This window comes from Acipenser ruthenus, chromosome 2 (assembly GCF_902713425.1).
Source record: "Acipenser ruthenus chromosome 2, fAciRut3.2 maternal haplotype, whole genome shotgun sequence".
Lineage (NCBI taxonomy): Eukaryota > Metazoa > Chordata > Actinopteri > Acipenseriformes > Acipenseridae > Acipenser > Acipenser ruthenus.
This window is the reverse complement of record NC_081190.1, coordinates 94,461,757-94,487,906: the sequence shown is the minus strand read 5'-3', so window position 1 is coordinate 94,487,906 and position 26,150 is coordinate 94,461,757. Positions and strand designations below refer to the sequence as shown.

The 26,150-nt window shown below is 38.9% G+C and overlaps 1 protein-coding gene across 1 annotated transcript; it reads right to left on the bottom strand.

Annotated features, from left to right (window-relative positions):
- Positions 1-819: 819 nt before the first annotated feature.
- On the bottom strand, positions 820-25,675 carry LOC117408613 (succinate--CoA ligase [ADP/GDP-forming] subunit alpha, mitochondrial-like). The gene is made up of 9 exons (XM_034013766.3): positions 25,517-25,675; positions 20,132-20,232; positions 10,875-10,991; positions 5,112-5,324; positions 4,452-4,509; positions 3,338-3,421; positions 2,982-3,133; positions 2,338-2,526; positions 820-1,027 (listed from the first exon to the last, which is right to left on the bottom strand). Exons 1-9 carry the CDS (start codon positions 25,548-25,550, stop codon positions 1,001-1,003), a joined length of 975 nt encoding a protein of 324 aa, XP_033869657.2. The 5' UTR covers positions 25,551-25,675; the 3' UTR covers positions 820-1,000.
- Positions 25,676-26,150: the final 475 nt, after the last annotated feature.

Below are 26,150 nucleotides of genomic sequence, written 5' to 3'. Positions count from 1 at the left end.
TTTTTTTTTTTCAGATAGCAGAATGGATATTAGTAGTGAATGTTTCTTTCTGAAGGGAGAAACTTATACTCTACAGTAGTTGCTTTTTTTTTTTTTTTAAAGATCCCTCCATTGAACTATAACCAGCATCTCATATGTAATGCAACTCCAAAAACACAAGTTTGGACTCTATTACACAATTATATTACACCATTTCTTTCACACCGGAGGCACGAACATCACAGGACTGTTCTTAGTTTTAGCTTTACTTTAGCCTGTGAAATATTGTTGTGTGTTGGGATTGCTAATTAAAATAAAATTATGTTTATGACTGAAATTGAGTAAGTATTGATTCATTTCATTTTTTTTTTTAAATCGCAGTATTTATTTATTGTTGTTAACTAGATTTTATTATATATTTTTCTGCGATCAAAACCTTATTCTCTGCACGAGTACAATTTAGAGCCCCACGTTTCTTTGCCACAACTAAATCGAGTTTAGACACCATAACTTAAAAACATGTATATTCTGGCAACAGTTCCCTGAAGCTCGAGCTGTAACCTGCTCTATTCAGACTCGATCAGTCGTTGTTAGGATAGGATGAGACACTTGGGAAACTGTAGACACTGATGATTTAGGAAATGCTTTTGTAATACCAAGTTAAGAAAAATCCTATCTTAGCCGTGAAAGATAAAATAGGAAAGCAAGTTATGAAATTGTTCTGTAATACAGCCCCTGGTCTTTATTTAGAATGTCAGATATAAAATACAATCTTACAAAGATAATCTTTATTATATTAATAATAATGCAGGAAAGGGGATTAAAAAAAAAGACAAGCCGTTTAACTTTAATTGATAAATGTATTAGTTTTTTTCAGGTGTACTTAGCATACAGGTTGAAACAACACATATTTAAAACCATACGTATATGGCTTAGGGGGATATGCAGCCTCTTCAGAGAATGGTACAGCAGTGGACAACAGAGGCACACAGAGACAGGGGTGCTTTTCCTGGTAAGAAATTTACAACATCTTCCTCTTTTCAAATTCCTGCAAGAGAGACAGAAACACACAAACATAATTATTCTCCTTTGCATCATGCTGCAATCCAGAGGGCATGAATTAAGCTTGGATCGGCACATGTCTTACAAGTGTATTTCTTTATGTAAAAGAACTGCTTCTGAAGCCAAGTTTAAAAGCATTTTGGAGTTAAAAAAGAAGAAGTGCACAAGTACACTTTCTGATTTCAGGGATGAGTACATTTGCCATAGATCTACTTTCTGGTCACCCAAGCTGATCTTGTATTTTTTTTTCTGATACAAAAACAAAGCTCATAACATTGTTTTTGTCAGTTTGCTCCAGTTTATTAATTTTAGATTTGATTTATTTTTTGTGCTGGTAAGTTGATGCCTCCTGCTGGCAATTTGATGAAACTGCACACAAAGATATTTTATGATTTTTATTATTTTAACAGCAGACAAATAGTAAACATGTCATGTATTTTAACCACAGCAGTGTCTTAGGCTGGACCGATGACTCAGACATCGATGACTGAAAACAAGGTACTATTTAAGAAAGGTTTATTCTGTTTGAATCGAAGCAGTAATACAGTATCCTCTGCCTATTTAAATGAAATCATTTATTTTATCACTACAAATATATTTCTATTTTCTGTAAAAATTGAATTGTAACAGCTTTTCATTAAAACATATCAGCGATCACAAAGATACCAATATTTGAGTTATGTGATTAGGACTTATGAAATACTATCTTTTTTACTTCTCTGATTTTCTACGGCTGTTTACTGCCATCTGCTGGTGGCAAATAGTTAATCACCCATCAGTTTTCTTTTTATTTATTTTTTTGGCTGTCATGGACTTTCATATAAAATTTCAACATAATGATCATTATTGAACATGAGTATTCTTGCTGCTTCAAGAATGCATGTTCAGCATTTTGATACTTGCTCAGTGGTAGACCTGCAGCACTATCAAATCTGAAAGTGCTTGTGAACATGCGCTGCTGAGACTTGAATTCATCATCAAATGCTGGAGACCAGAGGACTTCAAGTTCTTGGGAGCACACAGACTGCCTGACAGACACTGACCCCTTGACTCCACTAACAAGCTTGCACTGTCAGTATCAAGCTTGTTAGTGGCAAGCTCTTGGAGTGGCAAGACAGAGCTCATAATGAAAGTGAAGGAGCAGGGGCAGGAAGAGTTTGAAATATAGGGGGGGTACATATTTAGCATTGCTACATAAAGAATGGTTAACCAAGTTTTATCACCATTTTTGGCTGGGTTGATGTTTGGCGCATGTATGGGTGCCTCCTGCTTAATCCAAATCCACTTTGTTCTTACCTTGAATATGGTGCTGCCAAGCTGGGCAGGAGACATGCTGACCACCACACCAGCGCTCTGCAGAGCAGCAATCTTCTCTTTGGCTCCTCCCTTCCCTCCTGCAATAATAGCCCCAGCATGTCCCATTCGCCTGCCCGGGGGAGCAGTCAAACCAGCAATAAATGATACAACAGGCTTAGCATTAGCACCCTGAAAAACAAAGACATACTCTTTAATACAACATTGACTTGAAGCAATAGTATGGAGAATATGGTATACATTTTTATTAGTGTACAATAGGTACAATGTTTTAAAAGAATAGGCTTTGAGCAGTCTGAGGAAGCAACTATTATTTTTTTTTTAAAAAAAGGTTGTGATAATACACAAACAAAGTTTTTGAATAATGAAAACAATAATGTTTACACTTTATTTTAATCTACCTGCCCAAGAATGTGGTTTGACTTTGGACTGTTTCAATAATAAAATTGATCATCCATAACTTTAAATACTGAGGCAAAACTAGAAAAAAAAACCTTTGTTATGGGGTGATTTGATCATTCTATACCCCACTGGGAAGCGCCACATCTGGACTGTATTGGATGCCTCTGCAGCTAGATTCCCCCCTTGATATAGCAGTACTACACATTCAGTACGAAACTGCTCACAGAATTGTGCTGTCTGAGGTACTCAGCTGCATTTTCCTCTGCATTCCCTCCAATCTCTCCTATCAGAATAATTCCCTCTGTTTTCGGATCCTCCAGAAAGACCTCAAGGCAGTCGATGAAGTTTGTTCCATTGAAAGGATCTCCACCAATTCCTAAAATATATATTTATAGAATTATTAAAACCCATGTGGCCTTCTATAGACCCTACACCCATTCAGATATACTGTTGTAACGAACAGGCCCCTGAAAAATCTTCTATCAGCTGATCACACTTATCACAGTTTAAGTCTCTCTTGTGTCTGTATGTCATTATTAGAAACCTGTAATTATATAAAAAATCATCACAATCTACTTACCAATACACAGAGACTGTCCCAGACCAACTTGTGTGGTTTGATGTACAGCTTCATAAGTCAAAGTGCCAGATCTAGATACAATACCTCAAAAAAAAGATATTGTAATTCATATTTTAAAATCAATACAAATTACCTCTCCCCACTTTATCCAAGCCCACTCAAATACATTTGTATTTGTTATTAAAAAAAAAAAAAAACATTTGTATATTAATGTTGTAAAATAGCGTAATTTAATTCACTAGGGGTTGCAGTGTAATTATTTTTATGTGTATCACTCATTTTAAAACACCATCTCTGCTACAGGTTAAGTAGAGACCTACAAAAGGAAGGAAGGTTAATCTGCTGGACGAGCCAGACAAAATCAATCTCAGATGTTCCAGGGATGGGACTCAGGCCATATACTGCAGTCCTTCACTAATACAGACACAACATATGTCCCCCAATGTTGACCAAGTACAGCATGATGCTAGTTCAGAGTTGTGTGATCCATACAGACACACTAACATATACAAAATGCTATTTCAGCACAGTGATTTACACATTTAAAACTGAGCTATATAAATGTATGTGTGTGTTGTTATTATTTATTACTATTTCAGACAACCGGTTTGTCAATTACTGAATTACTAATGGATTACTGTATTAAGAACCTACATTTAATTCAGAGCATCATGATTTGTTTTCATTTTTTACAAATACAAATGTACAAGTAAAAGAAAATAAGTATTCATTTTTGTTTGCGATTGGCAGGTTTACAAATATACATAAAAAAAGTAACACTATACTAAATACATTAAGTAAATTAATTGGTAACTGAGCCTTCTGCAAGAGACTGGTAGTGAGGTCTTAATAAGACTACAAACACTTCAAACCAATATGCACATGTAACCCGATTTAAAAAAAAAAAACAAAAAAAAACATCTACACACACACACACACACACACACACACACACACACACACACACCAGGAACACTCCATTTTAAATCACAAAAAAGACAAAAGCATTGAACCAGCAGATGTTCAGTTAACAGGTAAAAAACAATCACCCTATACAAAAACAGAATCTAAATGGACAGCAATGTAAAATGTATCAATCCTACAATCTGCTTACCAATTCTCCCCTTCTTGTGAATGTGGCCAGGCATAATACCAATCTTGCATTCCGCAGGCTACATTAAAAATGAAAACAAAGAAAATAAATAAATGGTCGCTCATTAGTAAGACGATATCATTACCCCATGTAAATTGCCAGCAAAAAGCAACCATTAACTTCACAAAAATAATTGACTAGTCTGCAGTTTTGAGTGGAGTTATACAGGACTGCAATGCTGAAAGAGTTTAATTGAACTTGGCAAACACAGGACAAAACACAGACAGAATTCATTATAAAAAAAATATATATTTGTATACAGAAGTCTGCCAAATATGTATTTCTTTGGACATGAACAAACTAATAATCAATACTAAAATTCTAAATGACAGTTTTTCCAATGTTGTTCAACTGTAACAAACAGATAGCCAGCCTAAGTCGGTTATCCATTACTCTATGGAGTTACACAAGACTTGTACAAGAAAAACAATGTAATGCATTAACAATTATGTTAATGCAAGTATTAAATCATAATAATAATAGTGCTCATCTTTTATAACGCCCTAGGTAGGGAGCTATAGGTAGAAGCCATGACCATATCGCCTTAAAACCTGTTCTGTGGTATGAAGGGCCACCTTATAACGAAGGAGCACTGTTATAATAATAATAATGAAGACTTACATTGATGACTCCTGGGCAGTTTGGGCCAATGAGACGGGTTTTGTTTTGGCGGATCAGTTTGTGTTTTACCCGTACCATGTCCTGCTGTGGAATACCTTCTGTGATGCACACAATCAGTGGAATCTCAGCATCAATAGCCTCTATGATAGCAGGGCCAGCAAAGGGAGGGGGCACATAGATAACAGTGGCATCTGCTCCAGTTCCATCTTTAGCCTTTTAAAAAAAAAAAAAAAAAAAAAAAACACATTAATGGCCTATTTGGGGATGACAAATAATTTTAGGATCATTTCAAGGGCTTTCCCATTAATTAATGTAAGTCATTGACACAATAAATCATGTAACAACACCCTTGACCCAAATACACTGCCCCAAAAAAATAAATAAAATGGATGTACTCTCTTCTTCTTGTTGCTTTCATTCACGGGGCGCCCACTGGGACTATAGGGTAGTACAGAGAAGGCAGAAACATGGTGCTGGTGCAACAGTAAAGGGCGGAGGGAGCCCAATTTAGAGAAGCGGGCTGCTGCCTGGACTTCTGAACAGGCTACAGCCTGGACAGAAAGGAGATCCCCAGCCAGGGAGCCGTCCTACGTGGAGGAGAGGGCTGCGGCCTCGAGGATCTGAAAAACATAATAAAACTCTGACACGGCAGAGTCACCTTGCGGGGCAAGAATAGGTCTTAGCGCTGCTAAGACCTGAAAGGAAGTGAAAGTATAGGGTTCCCTGACCGATATGGTGCTGCCCTCGAATGAGGGAAGGCGCTGCCTCCGAAGCCGGGAGCAGAGTGGTGTCCCGCAGGGAACCTGTAAAGAACAGGAATAGATGGGTTAGTTGGGACTCGAGCACTGGAAGAATAAAGCTGGCCATGTCCCGAAATTTTAACTATAGGATAGAGCCTCACTGCGATGAGGCAAGATAAGCGCATGAGCTGCAAAAGGATAGTGTGGTCAGGGGTCCCGTCTGACTCACGTGGTGAGAACCTCCCTTTAATAAGGTTGAGGAAGCGCAGCTTGACCCAAGGTCAGGGAAGTGAGGCTCACTTACCCCCCAAAGAATGGACCCCTGGCTCCCCGCAGAACCTCACTGTGAGAGAAACAGCAGAACGCGTGCCAATTCATAACATAGATTCAAGGAAGGATTTAACATACAAGACAAACAGAGAAGGGTTAGAAAGGGGTTAGTGTGTAGTGGTTCACGTGTTTACCTGCCACTCGATGAAGCAGAAGCAGCCTCTTCTGAGGGTAGAGATTACGGAATGAAAAATGTCTATTGATATAGGCAGCGGGGGGGGGGGGGGCTGGGTGGGGGAGCTTTTGAGGATCCCTCGGAGTGTCAGGCGAACTGTTGGAATGGATAGTAGAGTTGGTGAAGGGACAGAGTTGAGGCGGTATAAATACTGAATTCCAGAGGATGTAAGCTTTGATGGTACCAGGAGCTAAACGGAGAGAATCTCTTGCGTGGACGATGAAGGCTAGAATCCATTGTTCGTTAAACATGATGGGATGTATGTGGTTTTGAGCGCAGAAGGTTGTACATTTTTTTCCAGGCAGTAGTGTAAGATGATTTGGACGCTGGAGCTAGGGCTGTAACCATGTAGTGTCGAGCTGATTGCAGAAGGTTGGAGAGTGTTGTACTTAGTTGAACAGCAGATGTCGGTGTTGCAGAGTTTGAAGAGGGGATGGGTATGCTGCCGAGACCAGCTGATGAAACCGGTAGGCGGGAAAGAGCATCAGTGGCATTCTTGTGCATACCGGGAAGGCAATGGGCTTAAATTATGAAACTGTGGGAGACCGAGATCCAGATAAGGCGTCATAGCATTTGCATGATGAGAGGGGAGGACGAGTGCCCTTTATCGACAATCTCAACTGTTGGTTTATTGTCGCTATAAGAGAGAACGGATTTCCACAAACATTGATGACCCCATAAGTGAGCTGCTGCGACAATGGGGTACAGTTCCAGGAGGTAGGCTTTGGATTTCTGGGGGCCATTTACTGGTGAACAATTGCAATCCGAGAAAGCCGCTGAATCCTATGCTTGAAGCGTCTGTGAATAGGGAGAGATTGTGGAAAGCTGAGATAGGATCTTCGTAAAAGAGAGACAGGCCGTTCCAGTGTGTGATCAGTGTGGCCCACATCCTTATATCTTTTCTGGCTTCGGATGATATATTGATGAATGAGTTAATTTTCTGCTGTCATAGAGAGTGCCAGAAGACGTGAGATGACTGTTCTAACCTGGGGGATGATGCGTAGCGCAAAGTTGAAGTGACCAAGAAGAGATAGTAAATCCCATTTTTTGATGGATGACGAGATTTGGAAGCTATTAATGAGACAGCGAACGTATTCCAGTTTGGCAGGGGGAAGCCTGGCTTCGAAGTTTTCAGTATCGAGAGTAATTCCTAGAAATTCTAGTGACTTGAGCCGATTTTTTTGTCTTCGGAATGGGAAACGCTGACAGCAGAAAAGAAGTTTTTTAAGTTGGTGATTGCTTGAGCTGGAGGGTCTAATGGAGGAGATATGAGGAGGAAGTCGTCCATTAAGTGGAGGAGGAATGGAACATGGTACGAATTGAGAAGAATCCAGCAAAAAGCTTCTGATAGCATCTAATATTTTTGGGCTGCTGCAGCAGCCGAATGCAAGCTGTGTAGCAAAGGGAGGGATGGATGGGCATAACTTTGAATGCGTCTGCGATGACAGCTTTTACCAGTCAGGAACTGCGACCTGCTATTTTAATGAATTTTATGGCATCCGATATCTTGACATAATGTAGGGAGAACTGATCATGTGGAATGAGAGAATTTATAGTGCTTGTACTGATTCCTCGCGGAGCCAATAGGTCGATGATGAGGCGTTTCTTTCTTGAGAGGGTTAATGCGATCGGTAGGGAAAGGGGGAGCTGTGAATGGACCGACCATAAAACCTTTCTTGATTTCAGATTGAAATGAGAGAGCTAACATATTTTGGCTCGATTATGGCGGAGTGCAGGTTTTTGCATATATAGGATGGTGATGGGACTTCGGAAAGTCCAGAGGAGAATCCGTTCGACAAGCCATCTAGTAGATAAGAAGTGAACATCTTGTCTGGATGGTAATTGCTTTGTATAGTGCCGGGAAATTGATCGGTGTGGAGACTAATAGTAACTTTGATTGTCATTTAGGGACGGAAGGGGAGATGTATTTTGATTGAGCGTCCCCACAGAAACTGCAGATGTGGAGAAATCTGCAGCTTTTGCAGTAACAGATGGCAGTATTAAAATTGTTACAGATGTGTTTGGTGCCTGAGAAGTTAACGTTGCGACATCTGTCTTGAGTTGTGGATGTATTTGTTGGAGCCGATGAATGGATGGGATTTGGAGTTGATGATCTTCTATAGAAGCGAGGAGGGGAGGAGCGGTGGCCAGTTTTGAATGAACCAGCTGCTGCTTTTGGGCAGAGGGAAGTAGGATGTGCAGTAGAAGCAGGATGTGCAGTAGAAGCATAGACACCGCAGGCATTAGCTAGTAGCCCGCTGAATATGCGGTTAAAGAGATCGAAATCTGGGGAAGACAAGTCAGTGATGTGGTTATCTGAACTTAGAATAGAAGTAGCTTTAGTGAAAAGGCTTTGTGGTACTTAAAGAACATGGTACCCCCTTATCTTACAAAAAGAGTTCCACAATGTAGAATAGATACTGATCTAGCTTGTTGCGCAGGTGTTTGTAGAGTGAGTAGAAGACGTCACAGTAAATACAAAAAGCAAATTCTTCAGCAGGCATGGGTCATGGGATTTGAGGGTAACAGAGATCACTGCAATCGATTACGCGGTGGTCCAAGAACTCGGGAGATCGCAATAAGTGTGGAGACCTGTCACAAAGACGGCCGGAGTGGGTGGCGTCAGACCAGAAAGGAATACACACAGACGGTAGTGATGAGAAGCTGAGTGCAAATGGTAGCACTCAGCGTTTATTAACAAAATAAAAGGTTTAAACAGAACACAAAAACAGGACACGGCACTTGAGGCCAAAATAAATAGACGAACAAAAACTAACTAAACAGTAAACGGTGCACGGAGACAAACAAACACGGTGAGTGAAATAAATGGTTATTTTAGTTTAATTTACTTTACTTTCCTTTACTACTTTCCTCCTTCTCCTCACCCGTTCTCCACTCTCGAACACCCAACCCCGAGTGAAAGAAATGTGCATCTATATATGCTGTTGTGCTGGGATTCAATTACTAATTAATTATTCACTTGAATCCCAGCACGTGAATTAATTCTGTGCAACCCCGTGCTCACATACTATACTTTAAATGCACGTGCAGTGATGTGCAATCCCGTGCCTAAATACAAATATACAATTTAAATACACGTGAAACACAGACCCATTTATATCCCGTGTACCATTGACTATACACGAACATTTACACATACGACATACAACACATAACACACAAATGCACACAGGGGCGGGGCACATTGCCACAAGACCATATTTACATTTTTACCTTCGATAATTTGTTTCCTAATGTTGTCTGAAAGAGAATGGTGCTTAATGCTAGCTGCTGAGTGGGAAGTGGAAGCCACTGCTGGTGCCAGGTTGTACTCCGGAAAGTCTATGGCTGGGACCAGGTATGAGGAGCCAGATATGGAGGCTACTGCGGGATTTGAAAATGGCGGAAAAGGAGGTAATGGCCGCCGATGGTGGTGGTAAGCTTCGGTTTTCTAAGTTGTCGAGCTGCTCGTTGATGGTTGAAATGGAGTTTGCCATAGGCTGTACGAGGTCTTTTAAATCTTTGAAGATGCTCTGATGGATTTGGAGGACTGGGTCTCCGGATGGAACGGACATTTGAGAAGGCTGAGAAGTCATGAGCGATGGGCAAAGCGGGTATGGTACGACCAGTTAATGTTGCTTGCAAGCGGGGAGGAACGACTAGCTCTGCGGATATAGCCTCGCAGTAAGAGTTAAAAAGGGCCAGGTGATCGCTGCCGGCAGGAATGTTGATGCCTTTATCGAAGAGAGCTTTTAGAAGTTTGGAGATGGGCCAATCTTTGTATTGCAGTTGCAGCGTGGATTGGGTATGAGACTGGCGCTTTGAACGATGTGGCGTAGTTGCCGGGTTGGCTGGAGTTGCTGAAGCCAGCAAAAAGGAAACTGATGGCCTAGAACCATCTTCAAAGCGGGAATGATCGAAAATTAGTTTCAAAGTCCTCAGAATCGGGCGAGGAAGCAATGAGACGAGGTTCTGACATTGCTGGAGCGAATTCAATAGGCGAGTTGCTATTCGGACGAGGTCTGAAATTTTGTTTAGAACAAAAGGCTGAGCGGGTTGAATAGGTAAATCACTATTGCAGTCTCAATGTTTGAAAATGAAAAACACTAGACAAGGAAGGTGTGAGTGATTAGGGTTTAAATAGGAGATTGGTAATGATAGACAGCAATTACGGGCAGCCCTGGAATCTCGCCAAAAGGCTAACATTTAAAAAGACCCTGGCGATTTAATACAGACGGAGGATCAACTCCCTGTTGCTTGGGGTCAGGCAATTGCTGAGGCCAGTTAGCAGAAACAATATAAGTCTGGCATTATGCTTGTCCATGTTTTACCTGTCTTTTTAATGAAGATCTTCATCGTCAAGCACTGTGAATGGGACCCTTCTGTTGTGTGTGTGTGTGTGTGTGTGTGTGTGTGTGTGTGTGTGTGTGTGTGTGTGTGTGTGTGTGTGTGTGTATATATATATAATTAGAACACCCCTACTCTATACTTCTAGAAGAAACACAAATGCCCATTTACCTCCTTTACAGAGTTGAAGACAGGTAACCCAAGGTGAGTTTTACCCCCTTTCCCAGGGGATACTCCTCCAACTAGCCGGGTGCCATAATCCAGAGACTGCTGACTGTGAAATGTCCCCTGGTGAAAAATAAATAAAAAGTTTGGTTATCAGTATCAGGTTACATTGTACCGGAGGGTCACCAAACAAATGTACATTACAAACTTTATACCAGTGCCCACATATAGAGTCTCCTCATAATGGTATAATTGTACAACACCTTAAAGCTTACAAATATTTGTACAAAATATTCAATTATAGCTAAATGCAATCTGAAAGTTCTATAGGAGGCTAGGAATGTATGCAAAACATTTGGTGCAAAATCAATGTAGTTATCACTGCGCGTTCGCTATATAGAGTGTAACAGACAGACAAATGGCCACAATCAGTTCATAATGGTCCCCATTAGTGGTGCAATCGGCAACCTAATTTGTTAATTGAGTATCTATATGAATTTATCAGCAATTAAAAACTGATGCATCAACAGCATTTTCTTTTTCAAAACCAAAAACAGATTATGATCTTTATCAGAAGATCCGATAACTAAAAATGGTGCTGTGCTTAATAGTTAAACGGCAAGGCACAACTTACATTCAAATGAGAACACTTTGATTAAGTTTGAGTTCAATTAACAACTGAAAAACATATGCGTAATTTCGATCTGAAATATGCTTGTTAATTAACATTATTGTTGACGTTTTGTGTCAAAAACATTTACCATCTACCACTGCTTTCCGTCCTCCATTTCCTTTACCCCAAAAATGACCAAGCTTGTTTCAGTTTCTTCCATTTTTTTATTTATTTTTTAAATAATTGTGTAGCTTTCATTTTCAAATGAGGAAATTGTAAAGAAAACATTTAACTGATGTGACTTGTCTAATGTGAATCTAGAGGCCGAAAGGTTTGTATCCCAGCAACACGCTGACATTGACATCAGCACATAACTACATAATCAATGTTTTAATGCAAACTGGCAACAGGAGACTTCAAACTGCGCTCCAATTTAATGCATCGATTCACCAATACGTAATATGTAATCGAAGCTGGAAAATTAAAACGGACAGATGATTAATATCGATGCATCAATTAATTATTGCACCTCTAGTCCCCATCTCCATTTTAATAAATACATTTTTTGCTGTTGTTGTTTTAGATGGATTAAAACTCACTTATGAGTTACTAAAATTCCTAAAAACGACTTCCCATTTCTTAAATCCATCCAACAAAGACACAAAAGCATAAAAAAAACAACATTACTGTAAGTCAGCAAAAGTAGGGCTACTGAGTTTCCATTCTGGGGAATAGCAAATTCCTTTTTTCAAAAATTACCAATTCCGTTTCCCCCACTTTTTATCAATTTATTGATAATTCAACATGACATTTGAACATTATAATGTTGATAGTTAAAATAAGTACATTAATAAATATAACCACAATTTTTTTTTTTTTTTGGAGTTTCAAAATGAACTGTTACATAATGAATATTTAACAATATTCAATAACGTTAAGAAAAAAAAAGATCAGTGATGTTAAACACAATTTTGGATTAGATCAGCTTGACCTATAGCGGGTGTGCATGTTGTGGTAAGTAAATCAATTACTATTATTATTATTATTATTATTATTATTATTATTATTATTAAGCAGGGATTTCCGCATTGTGTGTGTCACAGAAAGTGAAGGTTAGGTGGTACAGTATTAATGAGATGCAATGTGTGATGCTGCAGCTGTCACTATATATAAAAAAAAGACGTTTTTCTATTTTATATAGATTACATTCCAACGTACTGTAATCTGTTTGGAATAAATATTTCAGTAACACCCGTGTAGTATGTTAAACTTGCTTTAGGCTTGTTGCGAATGTTGAGTTTTTTTTTCTCCTGATGCTACCAAGGCGTAATTACCCCTCGCATTCAATTGTTGTGCACAAGCTTTTACTTAAAACAGCAACAATATTAAAATAATCACATCAGGGGCTCCCGAGTGGCGCATCCAGTAAAAGCACTTGCGTAGAGTGCAGGATGCGTCTGGACATCGCGAGTTCGAGTCCAGTCAATTCTTTTGCCGACCGAGGACGGGAGCTCCCAGGGGGTGGCGCTCAATTGGCCGAGCGTCACCCAGGGGTAGGGAGGGTTAGGTCGGCCAGGGTGTCCTCGGCTCACCGCGCACCAGCGACCCCTGTAGTCTGGCCGGGCACCTGCGGGCTTGCCTGTAAGCTGCCTGAGAGCTGCGTTGTCCTCCAACGCTGTAGCTCTTGGGTGGCTGCATGGTGAGTCCGCAATGTGAAAAAAAGCGGTCGGCTGACGGCACCCGCTTCGGAGGACAGTGTGTGTTCGTCTTCGCCCTCCCGAGTTAGCGCAGGGGTGGTAGCGGTGAGCTGAGCATAATAAAATAATTGGCCATTCCAAATTGGGAGAAAAATAATAAAAATAATTGGCAACAACTAAAATTATAAAAATAAATAAATAATCACATCAGAGGGAGAGCAATGGAGCGAAAATGTATGTGGGCGGTACAATTATTATGAGTTTCAGCAGAGACACGCGAGTGACGTAACACGAATGATGAATTAACTCAACTTGGCTGGTTGTAGTGCAAAAAACTAAACAAAACAAAAAAAACAGCCGAAAACTAGAGTTGCAAGGACAAAGAGACAACATTGCAAAATTCCATTCCTAAAATTCCTAAATCCGTGATTCTGGAAAACCAGTAGCCCTAAAAAAGCAGTACAAATATAAGGCTATTATGTTATTCTGGCCTTCTATCTGTCTGAATTATTATCAAATATAGTTATTGTCAAATATAACTGGTTCAACGACACAGAACCATTTTTTTTTTTTACCATAAGGGACCAGGTAATTCATGTGCAGGCCACGTACTGTACAGAACACATTCAGCACTGATAGGCAGCATCAACTTGCAACTTGGCAAGAAATGAACTTAATTATTTTTTAGCTTTTCTTATAATCCCCTCATTTCTTGTTTACTTAAATCTGCTTACAGGCATTCGTGAAAGGTGGTTCAACAGATTAAGGCTCCATGAAATATTAATGAAATCAAATAAAGAAAAGAATAACTTTACTAGACCTGTCTTTCAGACAGATATCTAAATCTGTATTACTATCATTCTGCAAATACTTTAATACATAACAGAGAAGGGAGAGAACAGAACAGGATTTCTGCACTAGGCTTATCTCTAAAAGGGACATGAAATCGGTGGCAGAATTGTTTGAACTACTGAAGCGCAGCTCCGTCCTGAATTTCAGCAGAACACCATGGATTGGAATGTAAACAAAGACAAATATGAAACGAGTCCTGGAAAGCATGTTATTCCAGTGATTTGCTAGACAGAAAAACACACACATAAAAATAGAACTTCTAGCCAATGTTTTCAAAGAAAAAAGAAAAAAAAACCGTTACAAGACTTCCATAAGGGTTCATCTTAACCATTAACAATGAATTACGGCTACGTTCCCGCTAGCCACTCGCCACGTCGCCACAAGTGAAATGTTTTCCCTTGTGGCTCAACTATTTTTCACCAAGTTTGCCATGGTGGCAAAGGCTTTGAAAAATGTGCATGTGTAAGACTGCCAGCACGATTACTTTCAACGTGTACTGATAGATGAATCAATACACAGTCTGTTTAGTTTGATTTCATTTCGCCCAATGAAAGCCCTTTACCTTGTTCACATAAAATGTATGCCACAAACGTTGTGTTTGGCGGGAGGACAGAGGTTCTAATTAGAAACAGTCAGCGGACTGCGCTGTTTGAACTTTTTTTTTTTTTTTTTAAACACGGCATTCAAACAGAAAAATTATTGACATGTTTAAACAAAAAAAATAAAATTGTACAGACAAATTATGTCAGAATCGGTGCAATATTACTGTCAGTATTCCCAGGTGAAAGAACACGGTAAAAAGAAAAAAGTTTTTTTTTTTAAACACAGTAGTGGCTGTACAATCCTACTAATATTATTAATCACATTAGTACAAGCTTGTGTAACTAGAGCTGCAGTTGGTCAGGTAGTGTGACAGAGATCAAATGATTCTAGATCTCCCTCCTGCCCTGTGAGGGCGCTGTGTAAAAGGAACAGAGTACCCTTAACTAAATGGCATGACAATTTATTCCTTGGGCTAGGTGGAAGTCGGTCATTTATGAAGGGGGCAGAGCTACGGTACCCAAACTCAATGACTCGGACAGGAAACGGCGTGACATCCGAGGATTAGAGGAGCAGATGTGCTCGTTAACCTTGGGGTCATGAGCGAGGGTATAAATAGGGGTCATAGTATAGGTGATCTGTTCCTTTGTAAATGGTTAGAACAACCTGAAAGGAGGACCGGTGATTAAAAACGTGAGTGTTGTGTTTGTTTGTTTGTCTAAGTAAACTGTTTGTTTGTTTGTTTGTTTGTTTCTAAAGACTACTAACGCTAACCGGAGCTGCAGCCGCAGGCCAGCAACAAACCCGGACACCAGCACTTCCCTGTTTCACAACGTACTTTTCACCACGAGCACTAGTCTAACGCACTAAATAAGCACTGTGTTTGCATTCTGTGTTACGTGTGGGTGAAACCCGAGGATTACAAACGAAGTGATACTCACCACTTTGCCACAGGTAGGGATTAATATTAACATACACTAATAGCACTGAAAGTCGCGTCAGTCAAAACAACGTAAAGGATTATGCAGTACATGAATATCTGCAACCCTATTCAGAATTTAAGAAATTTGTAATTACGTTTTTTTTATGTGGGACTAAGTTTGGTATCTACTAAATGGAAATCAGAGTTATAGCGCACTTTAAATATACTGTTTATGTGAATTGTAAAGGGTAGGTTCTGGCATTTAAATATCTACGTGTTTGCAAATAAAATACACGTCTTTTTGCCTTGTGAAACAGTATGTTTAACTTGTTTACAGTATGGTTAAGTGGCTTAAGTTTTTCCAGTGTGGCTAAAAAATGTTAAGTTGCTTTAGCCACAGTGGATAACTAAATGAAAGAGGGAATGTAGTATGGGACTATTTTACAACCACTTGGTCTTCACAATCTTGGTTAATTATTACAGCACATGGTTTTCAGCTTAAAATTGGGGTTAATTAATGCTATTGATATTGATTGATTGATTCTGTAATGCAAGTTACAATTACAAGGCAGAGGAACCGGATCCTGCATTTGATCCAAAGTAATTAATTTAATGTGTAATTCAGAGAGGATTTCCTTTTTTCTTGCATACAATCCACAACAGAACACTTTTACTGGGTGGTAATTTTGAGGTTAATTAATTTAAAACTCTGCTGTCATTAACAAAAATAAAAAGTGGGAGAGCAATAGGGTACATTAGTTTAGTTTACTGGATGTCTTAGTACTGCAATAATTAAAATCATATCAACAAAATGAGTGTGAATGAGTTTAAAACTATAATTACTCTCCAAGTACTTGGTTGCCACCTTATTTATAATTACTAGATGTTGTTAATAATATCAAACATACAATGAGCAGTAGTTATGAACAACTTTGAGGATTGTGGTGGGGGGATTATGACCTTAAAGTTAAAAATAGCAACCAGACAGTGACAACAGCTGCTACATTAGCATCGGGGTCTAATACAAATTAAATTTCTCAAACTTCTCACAGCATCAAAATAAAATAAAAAAAGAAGTGTGTAGAAAGATGTTTAATGATGACTAAATGAGATACAGCAGACTCATGTCAATCCAAATCTGTTGGGACAGCAGCCTGTTTAGACAAGTGATTTGTTCCAAAAACAGATTGAAATCTGTAATATATAAAAAAAATGCCTTGTCTAGCCTTTTCATACTTTTATTTAATAAAATATTAATAACCCCTTTGAATTCAATATGCAGAGAGAGTTGTAAATGTTTCACACACTCATCACTGAATATGATACTGAAATTTGCTTTTTATAGCTGCTCTCAGCCAGTATTTCATTATGATAGCAGGTCACGCTAGCTTTTCTGTTCATGTGTTCCTGAAAGGCACATGCCCAAAATTTGGTGTCCCATCCATCAAATACACATTTTAACACAAATGCTAAGAAACTCCACTGATGTGCATTTTGGTACATTTTTATGAACGTTTAAACTCTATGGCATGTAGTAGTTTAAAAAATATCTGTCTGTGTATAGATATACATATAAACACAGACACTCTTTTTTCTTTGTTATATATACTAACAGTAAACCGTTCGCATGACAACGAGATGGGATTCTAAGCACTGTTTGTTGCCTTCCTCTACGTGTGTTTTAATATTTTTCTGCATTCCAATAACAGCAACAGCATTGTCATGTCTTTTAAGCAAAGATTCTTGAAAAACTGTACATCCGTGTGTATATAAAAATATATATATATACAGTACTGTGCAAAAGTTTTAGGCAGGTGTGAAAAAATGCTGTAAAGTAAGAATGCTTTCAAAAATAGACATGTTAATAGATTATATTCATCAATTAACTAAATGCAAAGTGAGTGAACAGAAGAAAAATCTAAATCAAATCCATATTTGGTGTGACCACCCTTTGCCTTCAAAACAGCATCAATTCTTCTAGGTACACTTGCACAAAGTCAGGGATTTTGTAGGCATATAGTCAGGTGTATGATTAAACAATTATACCAAACAGGTGCTAATGATCATCAATTCAATATGTAGGTTGAAACACAATCATTAACTGAAACAGAAACAGCTGAGTAGGAGGAATAAAACTGGGTGAGGAACAGCCAAACTCAGCTAACAAGGTGAGGTTGCTGAAGACAGTTTACTGTCAAAAGTCATACACCATGGCAAGACTGAGCACAGCAACAAGACACAAGGTAGTTATACTGCATCAGCAAGGTCTCTCCCAGGCAGAAATTTCAAGGCAGACAGGGGTTTCCAGATGTGCTGTCCAAGCTCTTTTGAAGAAGCACAAAGAAACGGGCAACATTGAGGACCGTAGACGCAGTGGTCGGCCAAGGAAACTTACTGCAGCAGATGAAAGACACATCATGCTTAGTTCCCTTCGCAATCGGAAGATGTCCAGCAGTGCCATCAGCTCAGAATTGGCAGAAAACAGTGGGACCCTGGTACACCCATCTACAGTCCGGAGAAGTCTGGTCAGAAGTGACCTTCATGGAAGACTTGCGGCCAAAAAGCCATACCTCCGACGTGGAAACAAGGCCAAGCGACTCAACTATGCACGAAAACACAGGAACTGGGGTGCAGAAAAATGGCAGCAGGTGCTCTGGACTGATGAGTCAAAATTTGAAATATTTGGCTGTAGCAGAAGGCAGTTTGTTCTCTGAAGGGCTGGAGAGCGGTACACGAATGAGTGTCTGCAGGCAACAGTGAAGCATGGTGGAGGTTCCTTGCAAGTTCTGTAAATGGAGTTGGGGATTTGGTCAGAATTAATGGTCTCCTCAATGCTGAGAAGTACAGGCAGATACTTATCCATCATGCAATACCATCAGGGAGGCATCTGATTGGCCCCAAATTTATTCTGCCGCATGACAACGACCCCAAACATACAGCAAAAGTCATTAAGAACTATCTTCAGCGTAAAGAAGAACAAGGAGTCCTGGAAGTGATGGTATGGCCCCCACAGAGCCCTGATCTCAACATCATCGAGTCTGTCTGGGATTACATGAAGAGAGAGAAGCAACTGAGGCTGCCTAAATCCACAGAAGAACTGTGGTTAGTTCTCCAAGATGTTTGGGCCAACCTACCTGCCGAGTTCCTTTAAAAACTGTGTGCAAGTGTACCTAGCAGAATTGATGCTGTTTTGAAGGCAAAGGGTGGTGACACCAAATACTGATTTGATGTAGATTTTTCTTCTGTTCACTCACTTTGCATCTTGTTAATTGATAAATATAAACTATTAACATGTCTATTTTTGAAAGCATTCTTACTTTACAGCAATTTTTCACACCTGCCTAAAACTTTTGCACAGTACTGTATATATATATATTTTTTTCCCCCAGCAGCTCTTTCACACAATAAACAAGCCACAGATAAACAAGCCACAGATACTTCATCTTCCATTCAAAATTATAAGAACATATTTTTCGTTTGTGTTTTTGTGCATTACTACTGCTTGCAAGTGCTTCGGTCACTGTAGTACTCGTACAGTCAGAAGTACATAGCTGAGATGCAGATGAGCAATCTTCTTCATGAGAACCCCTGAAGATGCTGACTGCTTAGCCAAAAAAAATAAAAATGTTATGCTTAAAAAAATCTGTAAGGGCTTCCCTGTTAAACTAGTGTGGAAAATAACAAAAGCACAACGTTAAATTAGGCGACTGCAAAAATGAAATGCGAGTTAAAAATAGGATCGGGGATGAACAATTCACATAATTTGTCAGCTCTGTTTGAAATAATTATTTTTAGGCTCAGGCAAGATATGAAGGTAAAAGCAATGATTGTTTTACAATTAACAGCTTTTTCTGAGTTTAATTATGAAACAGAATCAGCTAAATTTGTCACTTGATTAAAAATAAAACCTGAAAACTTCAAGCCCTACTTGTGTGTGTGTGTTCGCATTTACTTTTTCCAAAATACTTGTTTTATTTCTCAGCAATATGGACCTCTGTTAATATGGGACATAACACTATTTTAAAATAAAATACAGTGCATGGAGGGATCCTATCGTATCAATTTCCAATGTTCATTGCGCCACTAGGAACTGTAACCAAACTATTCTAATAGCATTAGTGTGTGTACGCATTACTAAACATGAAACAGTACTTCAGTGTGGATGCTAAAGTTTAACCTGGATTAATTAAAACTTTTTTAGTACGGTTCTCAAGATTGGTTATGTAGTGTGGACAGGGCCTAAAAGTAAATATCCTTCATATTGCTGGTAAAGCCAAATATGAGGCTTATTGCTGCCCCCTACAGGACTGGAGTGTATCTTAATCAATGCTGTTATAATGCAGAACATGTGATATGTGGTATTACTTTGCTTGCCTTTCAGGAAGTGTGTTACTGCTTTACCGAGGTCAAATAGGGCCCAATAATACATGCTCTGTGATCTCCCTCTAAACAGTTACTGCAAGAATAATATTTTGTTCAGCTAAAAAAATTGCATGATAAGTAGCCAGCTAGTTTTAGGTATAAAATGCAACAACCCTTTGCCATTTCAGGAATTTCAAACCATACATGGGTTAATGTCCCTTGCATTGCTTGACTTACGTGTACAGCATCACTGAAAGTGGAAAGCAAAAATACAAACCTGTTTCCCAGTAAAGCCTTGGCAAATGACCTTAGTGTCCTTGTTAATGTAGAGGTGCTTTCGTGACTCAGTGTAGCAGTGCCTAACTCCGTTCTGCTGCACTGCAAATAAGAACAAATTAGAGCATTACTTTGACTTGTGCTCGCTCTTAACAGGAGTTGCAGAGGCACAAAAGCTGTGCTGGATTCTGTTCAGCCAGGGAAGTGACACTATTGACTGAAGTTGTCTATTAATTTAAATTAATCAGCACTAGTAAACACAAGGTGGGGGATTTCCAAATGTTCATAAATGATACCACAAGGTCGTTAAGCCTATTTCGTTATTAAATAACCTTGCTAATGTGATTTCTGAAATAGTTGATTTACAAAATAACTTTAATATCTTAACGTGCTGTGCTTTTTGCGACTATTTCTTTTGTTTGTGTGGGAATTTAAAAGCAAATCTGTGTTGTCAATTTATCAGGAGTTCATTTGCACTTTTTTTTATTTATAACTCATCTTGAAACAGTATTTAAGGTCTTTGGTGTTAAAAAAAAATGAAATAAACAAACTACAGTATGGCTTTGCTGGGAGTGGCAGCAGTAGTAGCAGCAAATGTAATTTTAGAGCTTGAGTGTGAGCCTGAGATTAACAGACCCCAGATACAATGCTGACAATACAGAGAGGGGGTGTACAGGACCAGGTTAATTTCTTAAGAGTTACCAGATGACAATCTAAAAACTTGATTGCATCTACATAGGGCAGCTATTGTCGACCTCTGTCAAACCCTGTGGGGCGGCCCCTTTTACCTACAAAAAGGGGCCACACCGTACCCCAGCATATGAAGGTGTTGGCAGCATTGTCCTTCGATGCCTCTGGGTCACGGGTGACTTGATAAAGAGGGTTAACGACTATATCAGTATCCCACTTAATCAGGAGCAGTTACAAAATATTAAAAGGGAGTTTTAGGACATTGCTGTATTTCCCAGAGTAATGGGAGCCATCAATTGCACACACGTTGAACTGAAATCACCACAGCACCATCCATATGCAAACAGGAAGGGGTTTCATTCACTAAACGTGCAGGTGATTTATGATGCATCCTAGAAAATCTGGAACATATGTGCAAATTTCCCTGGCTTACATTTTGACACAATCTGCTGTGTTTACTCATTTCAGAGACCTAATACACCAGATAGCATATTGTCAGTATTTTAGCCTTTTCTATACTTGTGGTTATGAATGAGATTTATTCACTTGTTTTATCCATTTGTAACCTTACAGAAGGTTTGTTGTACTGGTAAAATGATATACCGTTATTTGCACTCATTATAATGTTACTACCAAGAAATTATCAATGTAACTGTAGCTGAACTCTGGATACATGACAACTGACCTCTATTGTAGATTTTATTTGAATTATACAAATAAAAACCTAAAAGTAAACAATGAAATCTTAGTATGGAAAACAGCATACTATTACAATAAAGTTTCCTTACAGGTGACTGCAGCTTTTAACACCTGTATCTAATCAACACACAAACAAAGAAGAGGTGTACAATAGGGCACACAGCCACCCCCCCCCTTCCACCTTCCACCTTCCACCTTCCACGATCTCGGCTGATGACTTTGCCTCCTTCTCCAAAATCACTGCCGTCCGTAAACTCTTCAATACCTTGCCTCCTTCCCCACCCACCCCGTGTCGTCTGCTCACTCACTCCCCAGCACCCTCTGCAACCCTAACTAATTTACCCTCCTTCTCGCCCCTCTTGGATTATGATCTTTGCTTCCTGCTCCAGAGCCATAAACCCACCACGTGTGCTCTGGACCCCCTCCCCACTCACCTCTTCCAGACTGCTGCCACTGCTCTACTCCCTTCCATATCCTCTCTTCTGAACACCTCTCTGCTCTCTGGCTGTTTTCCCTCTGCCTTCAAACAGGCCTGCATTACCCCTTCTTTAAAAAAAAAAAAAAAAAAAAAAAAAAACAACCTCCCTTGATCCCTCATCCCTCTAACTAAAAATGAAGATGTCATCAATTTAATATGCATAATAGTTTTAAAAGCATTACACAGCAATCCACAGCTCCACATGTATTACTTTTTTTTGTTTTGTTTATTTGTTTTTTTTACCATTTCATAACGTCGATGAATCGATGCATTAGCTTTTTTGGAGAATGATATATCGATAATTAAAAATTAGGCATCACCCCAGCCTTAATTATCAGACAATTGTATATTTCATAGGCAACACAACCATATGCCAAAGTCTCCCTTCCATTTGAGTAGTGAGGCAATAGCAGTTCCATATCTGTTCAGTTTACTACATCAATACAGCTAGAAATAATATACTGGCCAGAAAAGATAGTACTAGTAAAATTACTAAAAACATGGTCTCCCCTCAGTACACATAAGACAGCAGAAAAAAACAACAACATCTAGGTATTTAATGAAAAGCTGTATACAAAAACAACATAACCAAATTGCATTCTGGTGCATGTAGGCTATTTCTTGCATCATGAGGGGTACTGTTACATTGAGCAAGTAGTATAGTTGTCAACACCCTTCTCCATGACCTCCTGTTAGTTCACAATGCTACATAGAGTACTTAATTGTGAGTTCTGAACCACCCTGTAGTAACTAAAATATGACTGGTTTGTGAGTCAATGAATTTATGATAGTTGTTGCAAAACATTTTCAAACAGCACTATTAAAATGTATGGTGATATTAGAGCAGATAAGGCCTAATTTATCACAAAGGTAAGCAAGCATACAGAAGAACCTCAAAGTTCTGCACATAGGTAATGGAGAATGTTTGTAAGTCTGCCTTTAACTCATTTTTAAAGATGAAATCTATTTGCACTGTATTATACAGTTGCAATGAGCCATGTTTCCAATTTCAAGTGGCGTGTCTTATGATCTGTTGGGTGTGGAGTTTGTTACTTTCAGGTTCTACTGCAGTTAGCCTTGAACCCTTTTTTTTTTTTTTTTTTTAAGGTTTCTGGCTCCAAGTGCCAATTCCTTGTGTAAATGGCTCCTTTGGCCAAAAAGGTTGGTTAGTTCTGCTGTCGAGTGCACGTGCCCCCAATAAAGTGCGTGTCAATTTTTCTTTAACAATATTTCACACTGAATTACGCTTGATATTTTACACATGTCAATTTTACTACATGAAAAGACTAGAATAGTCCAAAGTTCAAGATCATGAACGTAAGTAGTTAACCCATCTATATATATATATATATATATATATATATATATATATATATACACAGTACTGTGCAAAAGTTTTAGGCAGGTGTGAAAAAATGCTGTAAAGTAAGAATGCTTTCAAAAATAGACATGTTAATAGATTATATTCATCAATTAACTAAATGCAAAGTGAGTGAACAGAAGAAAAATCTAAATCAAATCCATATTTGGTGTGACCACCCTTTGCCTTCAAAACAGCATCAATTCTTCTAGGTACACTTGCACAAAGTCAGGGATTTTGTAGGCATATAGTCAGGTGTATGATTAAACAATTATACCAAACAGGTGCTAATGATCATCAATTCAATATGTAGGTTGAAACACAATCATTAACTGAAACAGAAACAGCTGAGTAGGAGGAATAAAATTGGGTGAGGAACAGCCAAACTCAGCTAACAAGGTGAGGTTGCTGAAGACAGTTTACTGTCAAAAGTCATACACCATGGCAAGACTGAGCACAGCAACAAGACACAAGGTAGTTATACTGCATCAGCAAGGTCTCTCCCAGGCAGAAATTTCAAGGCAGACAGGGGTTTCCAGATGTGCTATCCAAGCTCTTTTGAAGAAGCACAAAGAAACGGGCAACGTTGAGGACCGTAGACGCAGTGGTCGGCCAAGGAAACTTACTGCAGCAGATGAAAGACACATCATGCTTACTTCCCTTCGCAATCGGAAGATGTCCAGCAGTGCCATCAGCTCAGAATTGGCAGAAAACAGTGGGACCCTGGTACACCCATCTACTGTCCGGAGAAGTCTGGTCAGAAGTGGCCTTCATGGAAGACTTGCGGCCAAAAAGCCATACCTCCGACGTGGAAACAAGGCCAAGCGACTCAACTATGCACGAAAACACAGGAACTGGGGTGCAGAAAAATGGCAGCAGGTGCTCTGGACTGATGAGTCAAAATTTGAAATATTTGGCTGTAGCAGAAGGCAGTTTGTTCTCTGAAGGGCTGGAGAGTGGTACACGAATGAGTGTCTGCAGGCAACAGTGAAGCATGGTGGAGGTTCCTTGCAAGTTTGGGGCTGCATTTCTGCAAATGGAGTTGGGGATTTGGTCAGAATTAATGGTCTACTCAAGGCTGAGAAGTACAGGCAGATACTTATTCATCATGCAATACCATCAGGGAGGCATCTGATTGGCCCCAAATTTATTCTGCCGCATGACAACGACCCCAAACATACAGCGAAAGTCATTAAGAACTATCTTCAGTGTAAAGAAGAACAAGGAGTCCTGGAAGTGATGGTATGGCCCCCACAGAGCCCTGATCTCAACATTATCGAGTCTGTCTGGGATTACATGAAGAGAGAGAAGCAACTGAGGCTGCCTAAATCCACAGAAGAACTGTGGTTAGTTCTCCAAGATGTTTGGGCCAACCTACCTGCCGAGTTCCTTCAAAAACTGTGTGCAAGTGTACCTAGAAGAATTGATGCTGTTTTGAAGGCAAAGGGGTGGTCACACCAAATATTGATTTGATGTAGATTTTTCTTCTGTTCACTCTTTGCATTTTGTTAATTGATAAATATAAACTATTAACATGTCTATTTTTGAAAGCATTCTTACTTTACAGCATTTTTTCACACCTGCCCAAAACTTTTGCACAGTACTGTATATATATATATATATATATATATATATATATATATATATATATATATATATATATCTGAATTACCTTTAGTTTAATATAATTATAAATCATAAAACTAAACCAAAGCCCCATAAAGGCAACATTTAATTAAAAGACAAAAAACATGCATTTGTTGGGCATTCGTTTCAAGTTTGAGAGTGTTTTTATTCATAGAAATATTGCAGACCTTTATATTTTAAACATGTGTTTTTATTTATATTTATGATTGATCAGTTTTGCTCACCACGCACTAGTGACGCACCATGTAAGATATGAAGATTACATTGACTAACTAAGCACTTGGTCAAAGTTCAATCTGGCCAAAGACTAGTCAAAAATTAAAAACATAGGCTAGGGTACACATGGGGGTTTGTAGACACAGTTTTAGAAAAAAATACATACTTTAAAATAAATAAATAAACATATAACGTTACGCATATTGTCTTATACATTATATTTCTTGAAGCAGCAAAACGAATCGAGAGAATTGTACTCATACAACCAGAATTTCGTAGAAACTTAAAATACTTACAGAGCAAACGGCCAAACAGCCTACTATGAAACATCTTCGGTCATTCGGCAATGACACTAGGAAGATCAGGACCTAAACTTCACAGTGAATTGGCGGGTTATCAGTATGCCTGAATGTCAATTAAAAAAAATAACACTAACTGATCAGATTTGTTTTTTACGTACAGTGAGAATATATCATAAAGCAAATATGTTATTTCACTAGTTATTAGATGCAAGAAAGACTTATGAAGCCATCTGCAAATCACCACGAGGTCCCCTTAGCGTAAAGGATTGCGGGAATTGTAGTTTGTTGCAAGGAATAGCGCTACTGCATGCAGTGTTAAAGGTAATGTAAAGATTTCGTGAAAGTGAATGGATTTTTATGTTTGTTATTTATTTTACAAATTTGGCCCATTTTCACTGATATGATTGATCCACGGTTCATTAAGTAAACAATAAACAAAGAGTCCTATCAGTTCAAACGGTTTCTTCTTAAAAATATTTGAGAGTGACTCAGGTATCACGAGGAAACTGACAATTTGGACGACCAGGTCCAATTTGTCAGTACATTTTAAACCTGTTTCGTGCCCGCATTGCACAAATAAGAACGTTAGCATCATGTGTCTTTGTGGGACACATATGTCCATTGTACC

Excerpts from the sequence above, each read along its gene's own strand:
- LOC117408613 (XM_034013766.3), bottom strand. The coding sequence starts at position 25,550 with ATGTTTCATAGTAGGCTGTTTGGCCGTTTGCTCT. Across the intron at positions 5,325-10,874 it reads TCTTCAACTCTGTAAAGGAG|GCTAAAGATGGAACTGGAGC; the intron begins GTAAATGGGCAT and ends TTTTTTTAAAAG. Across the intron at positions 2,527-2,981 it reads ACCTCAGACAGCACAATTCT|GGTGCTAATGCTAAGCCTGT; the intron begins GTGAGCAGTTTC and ends TTTGTTTTTCAG.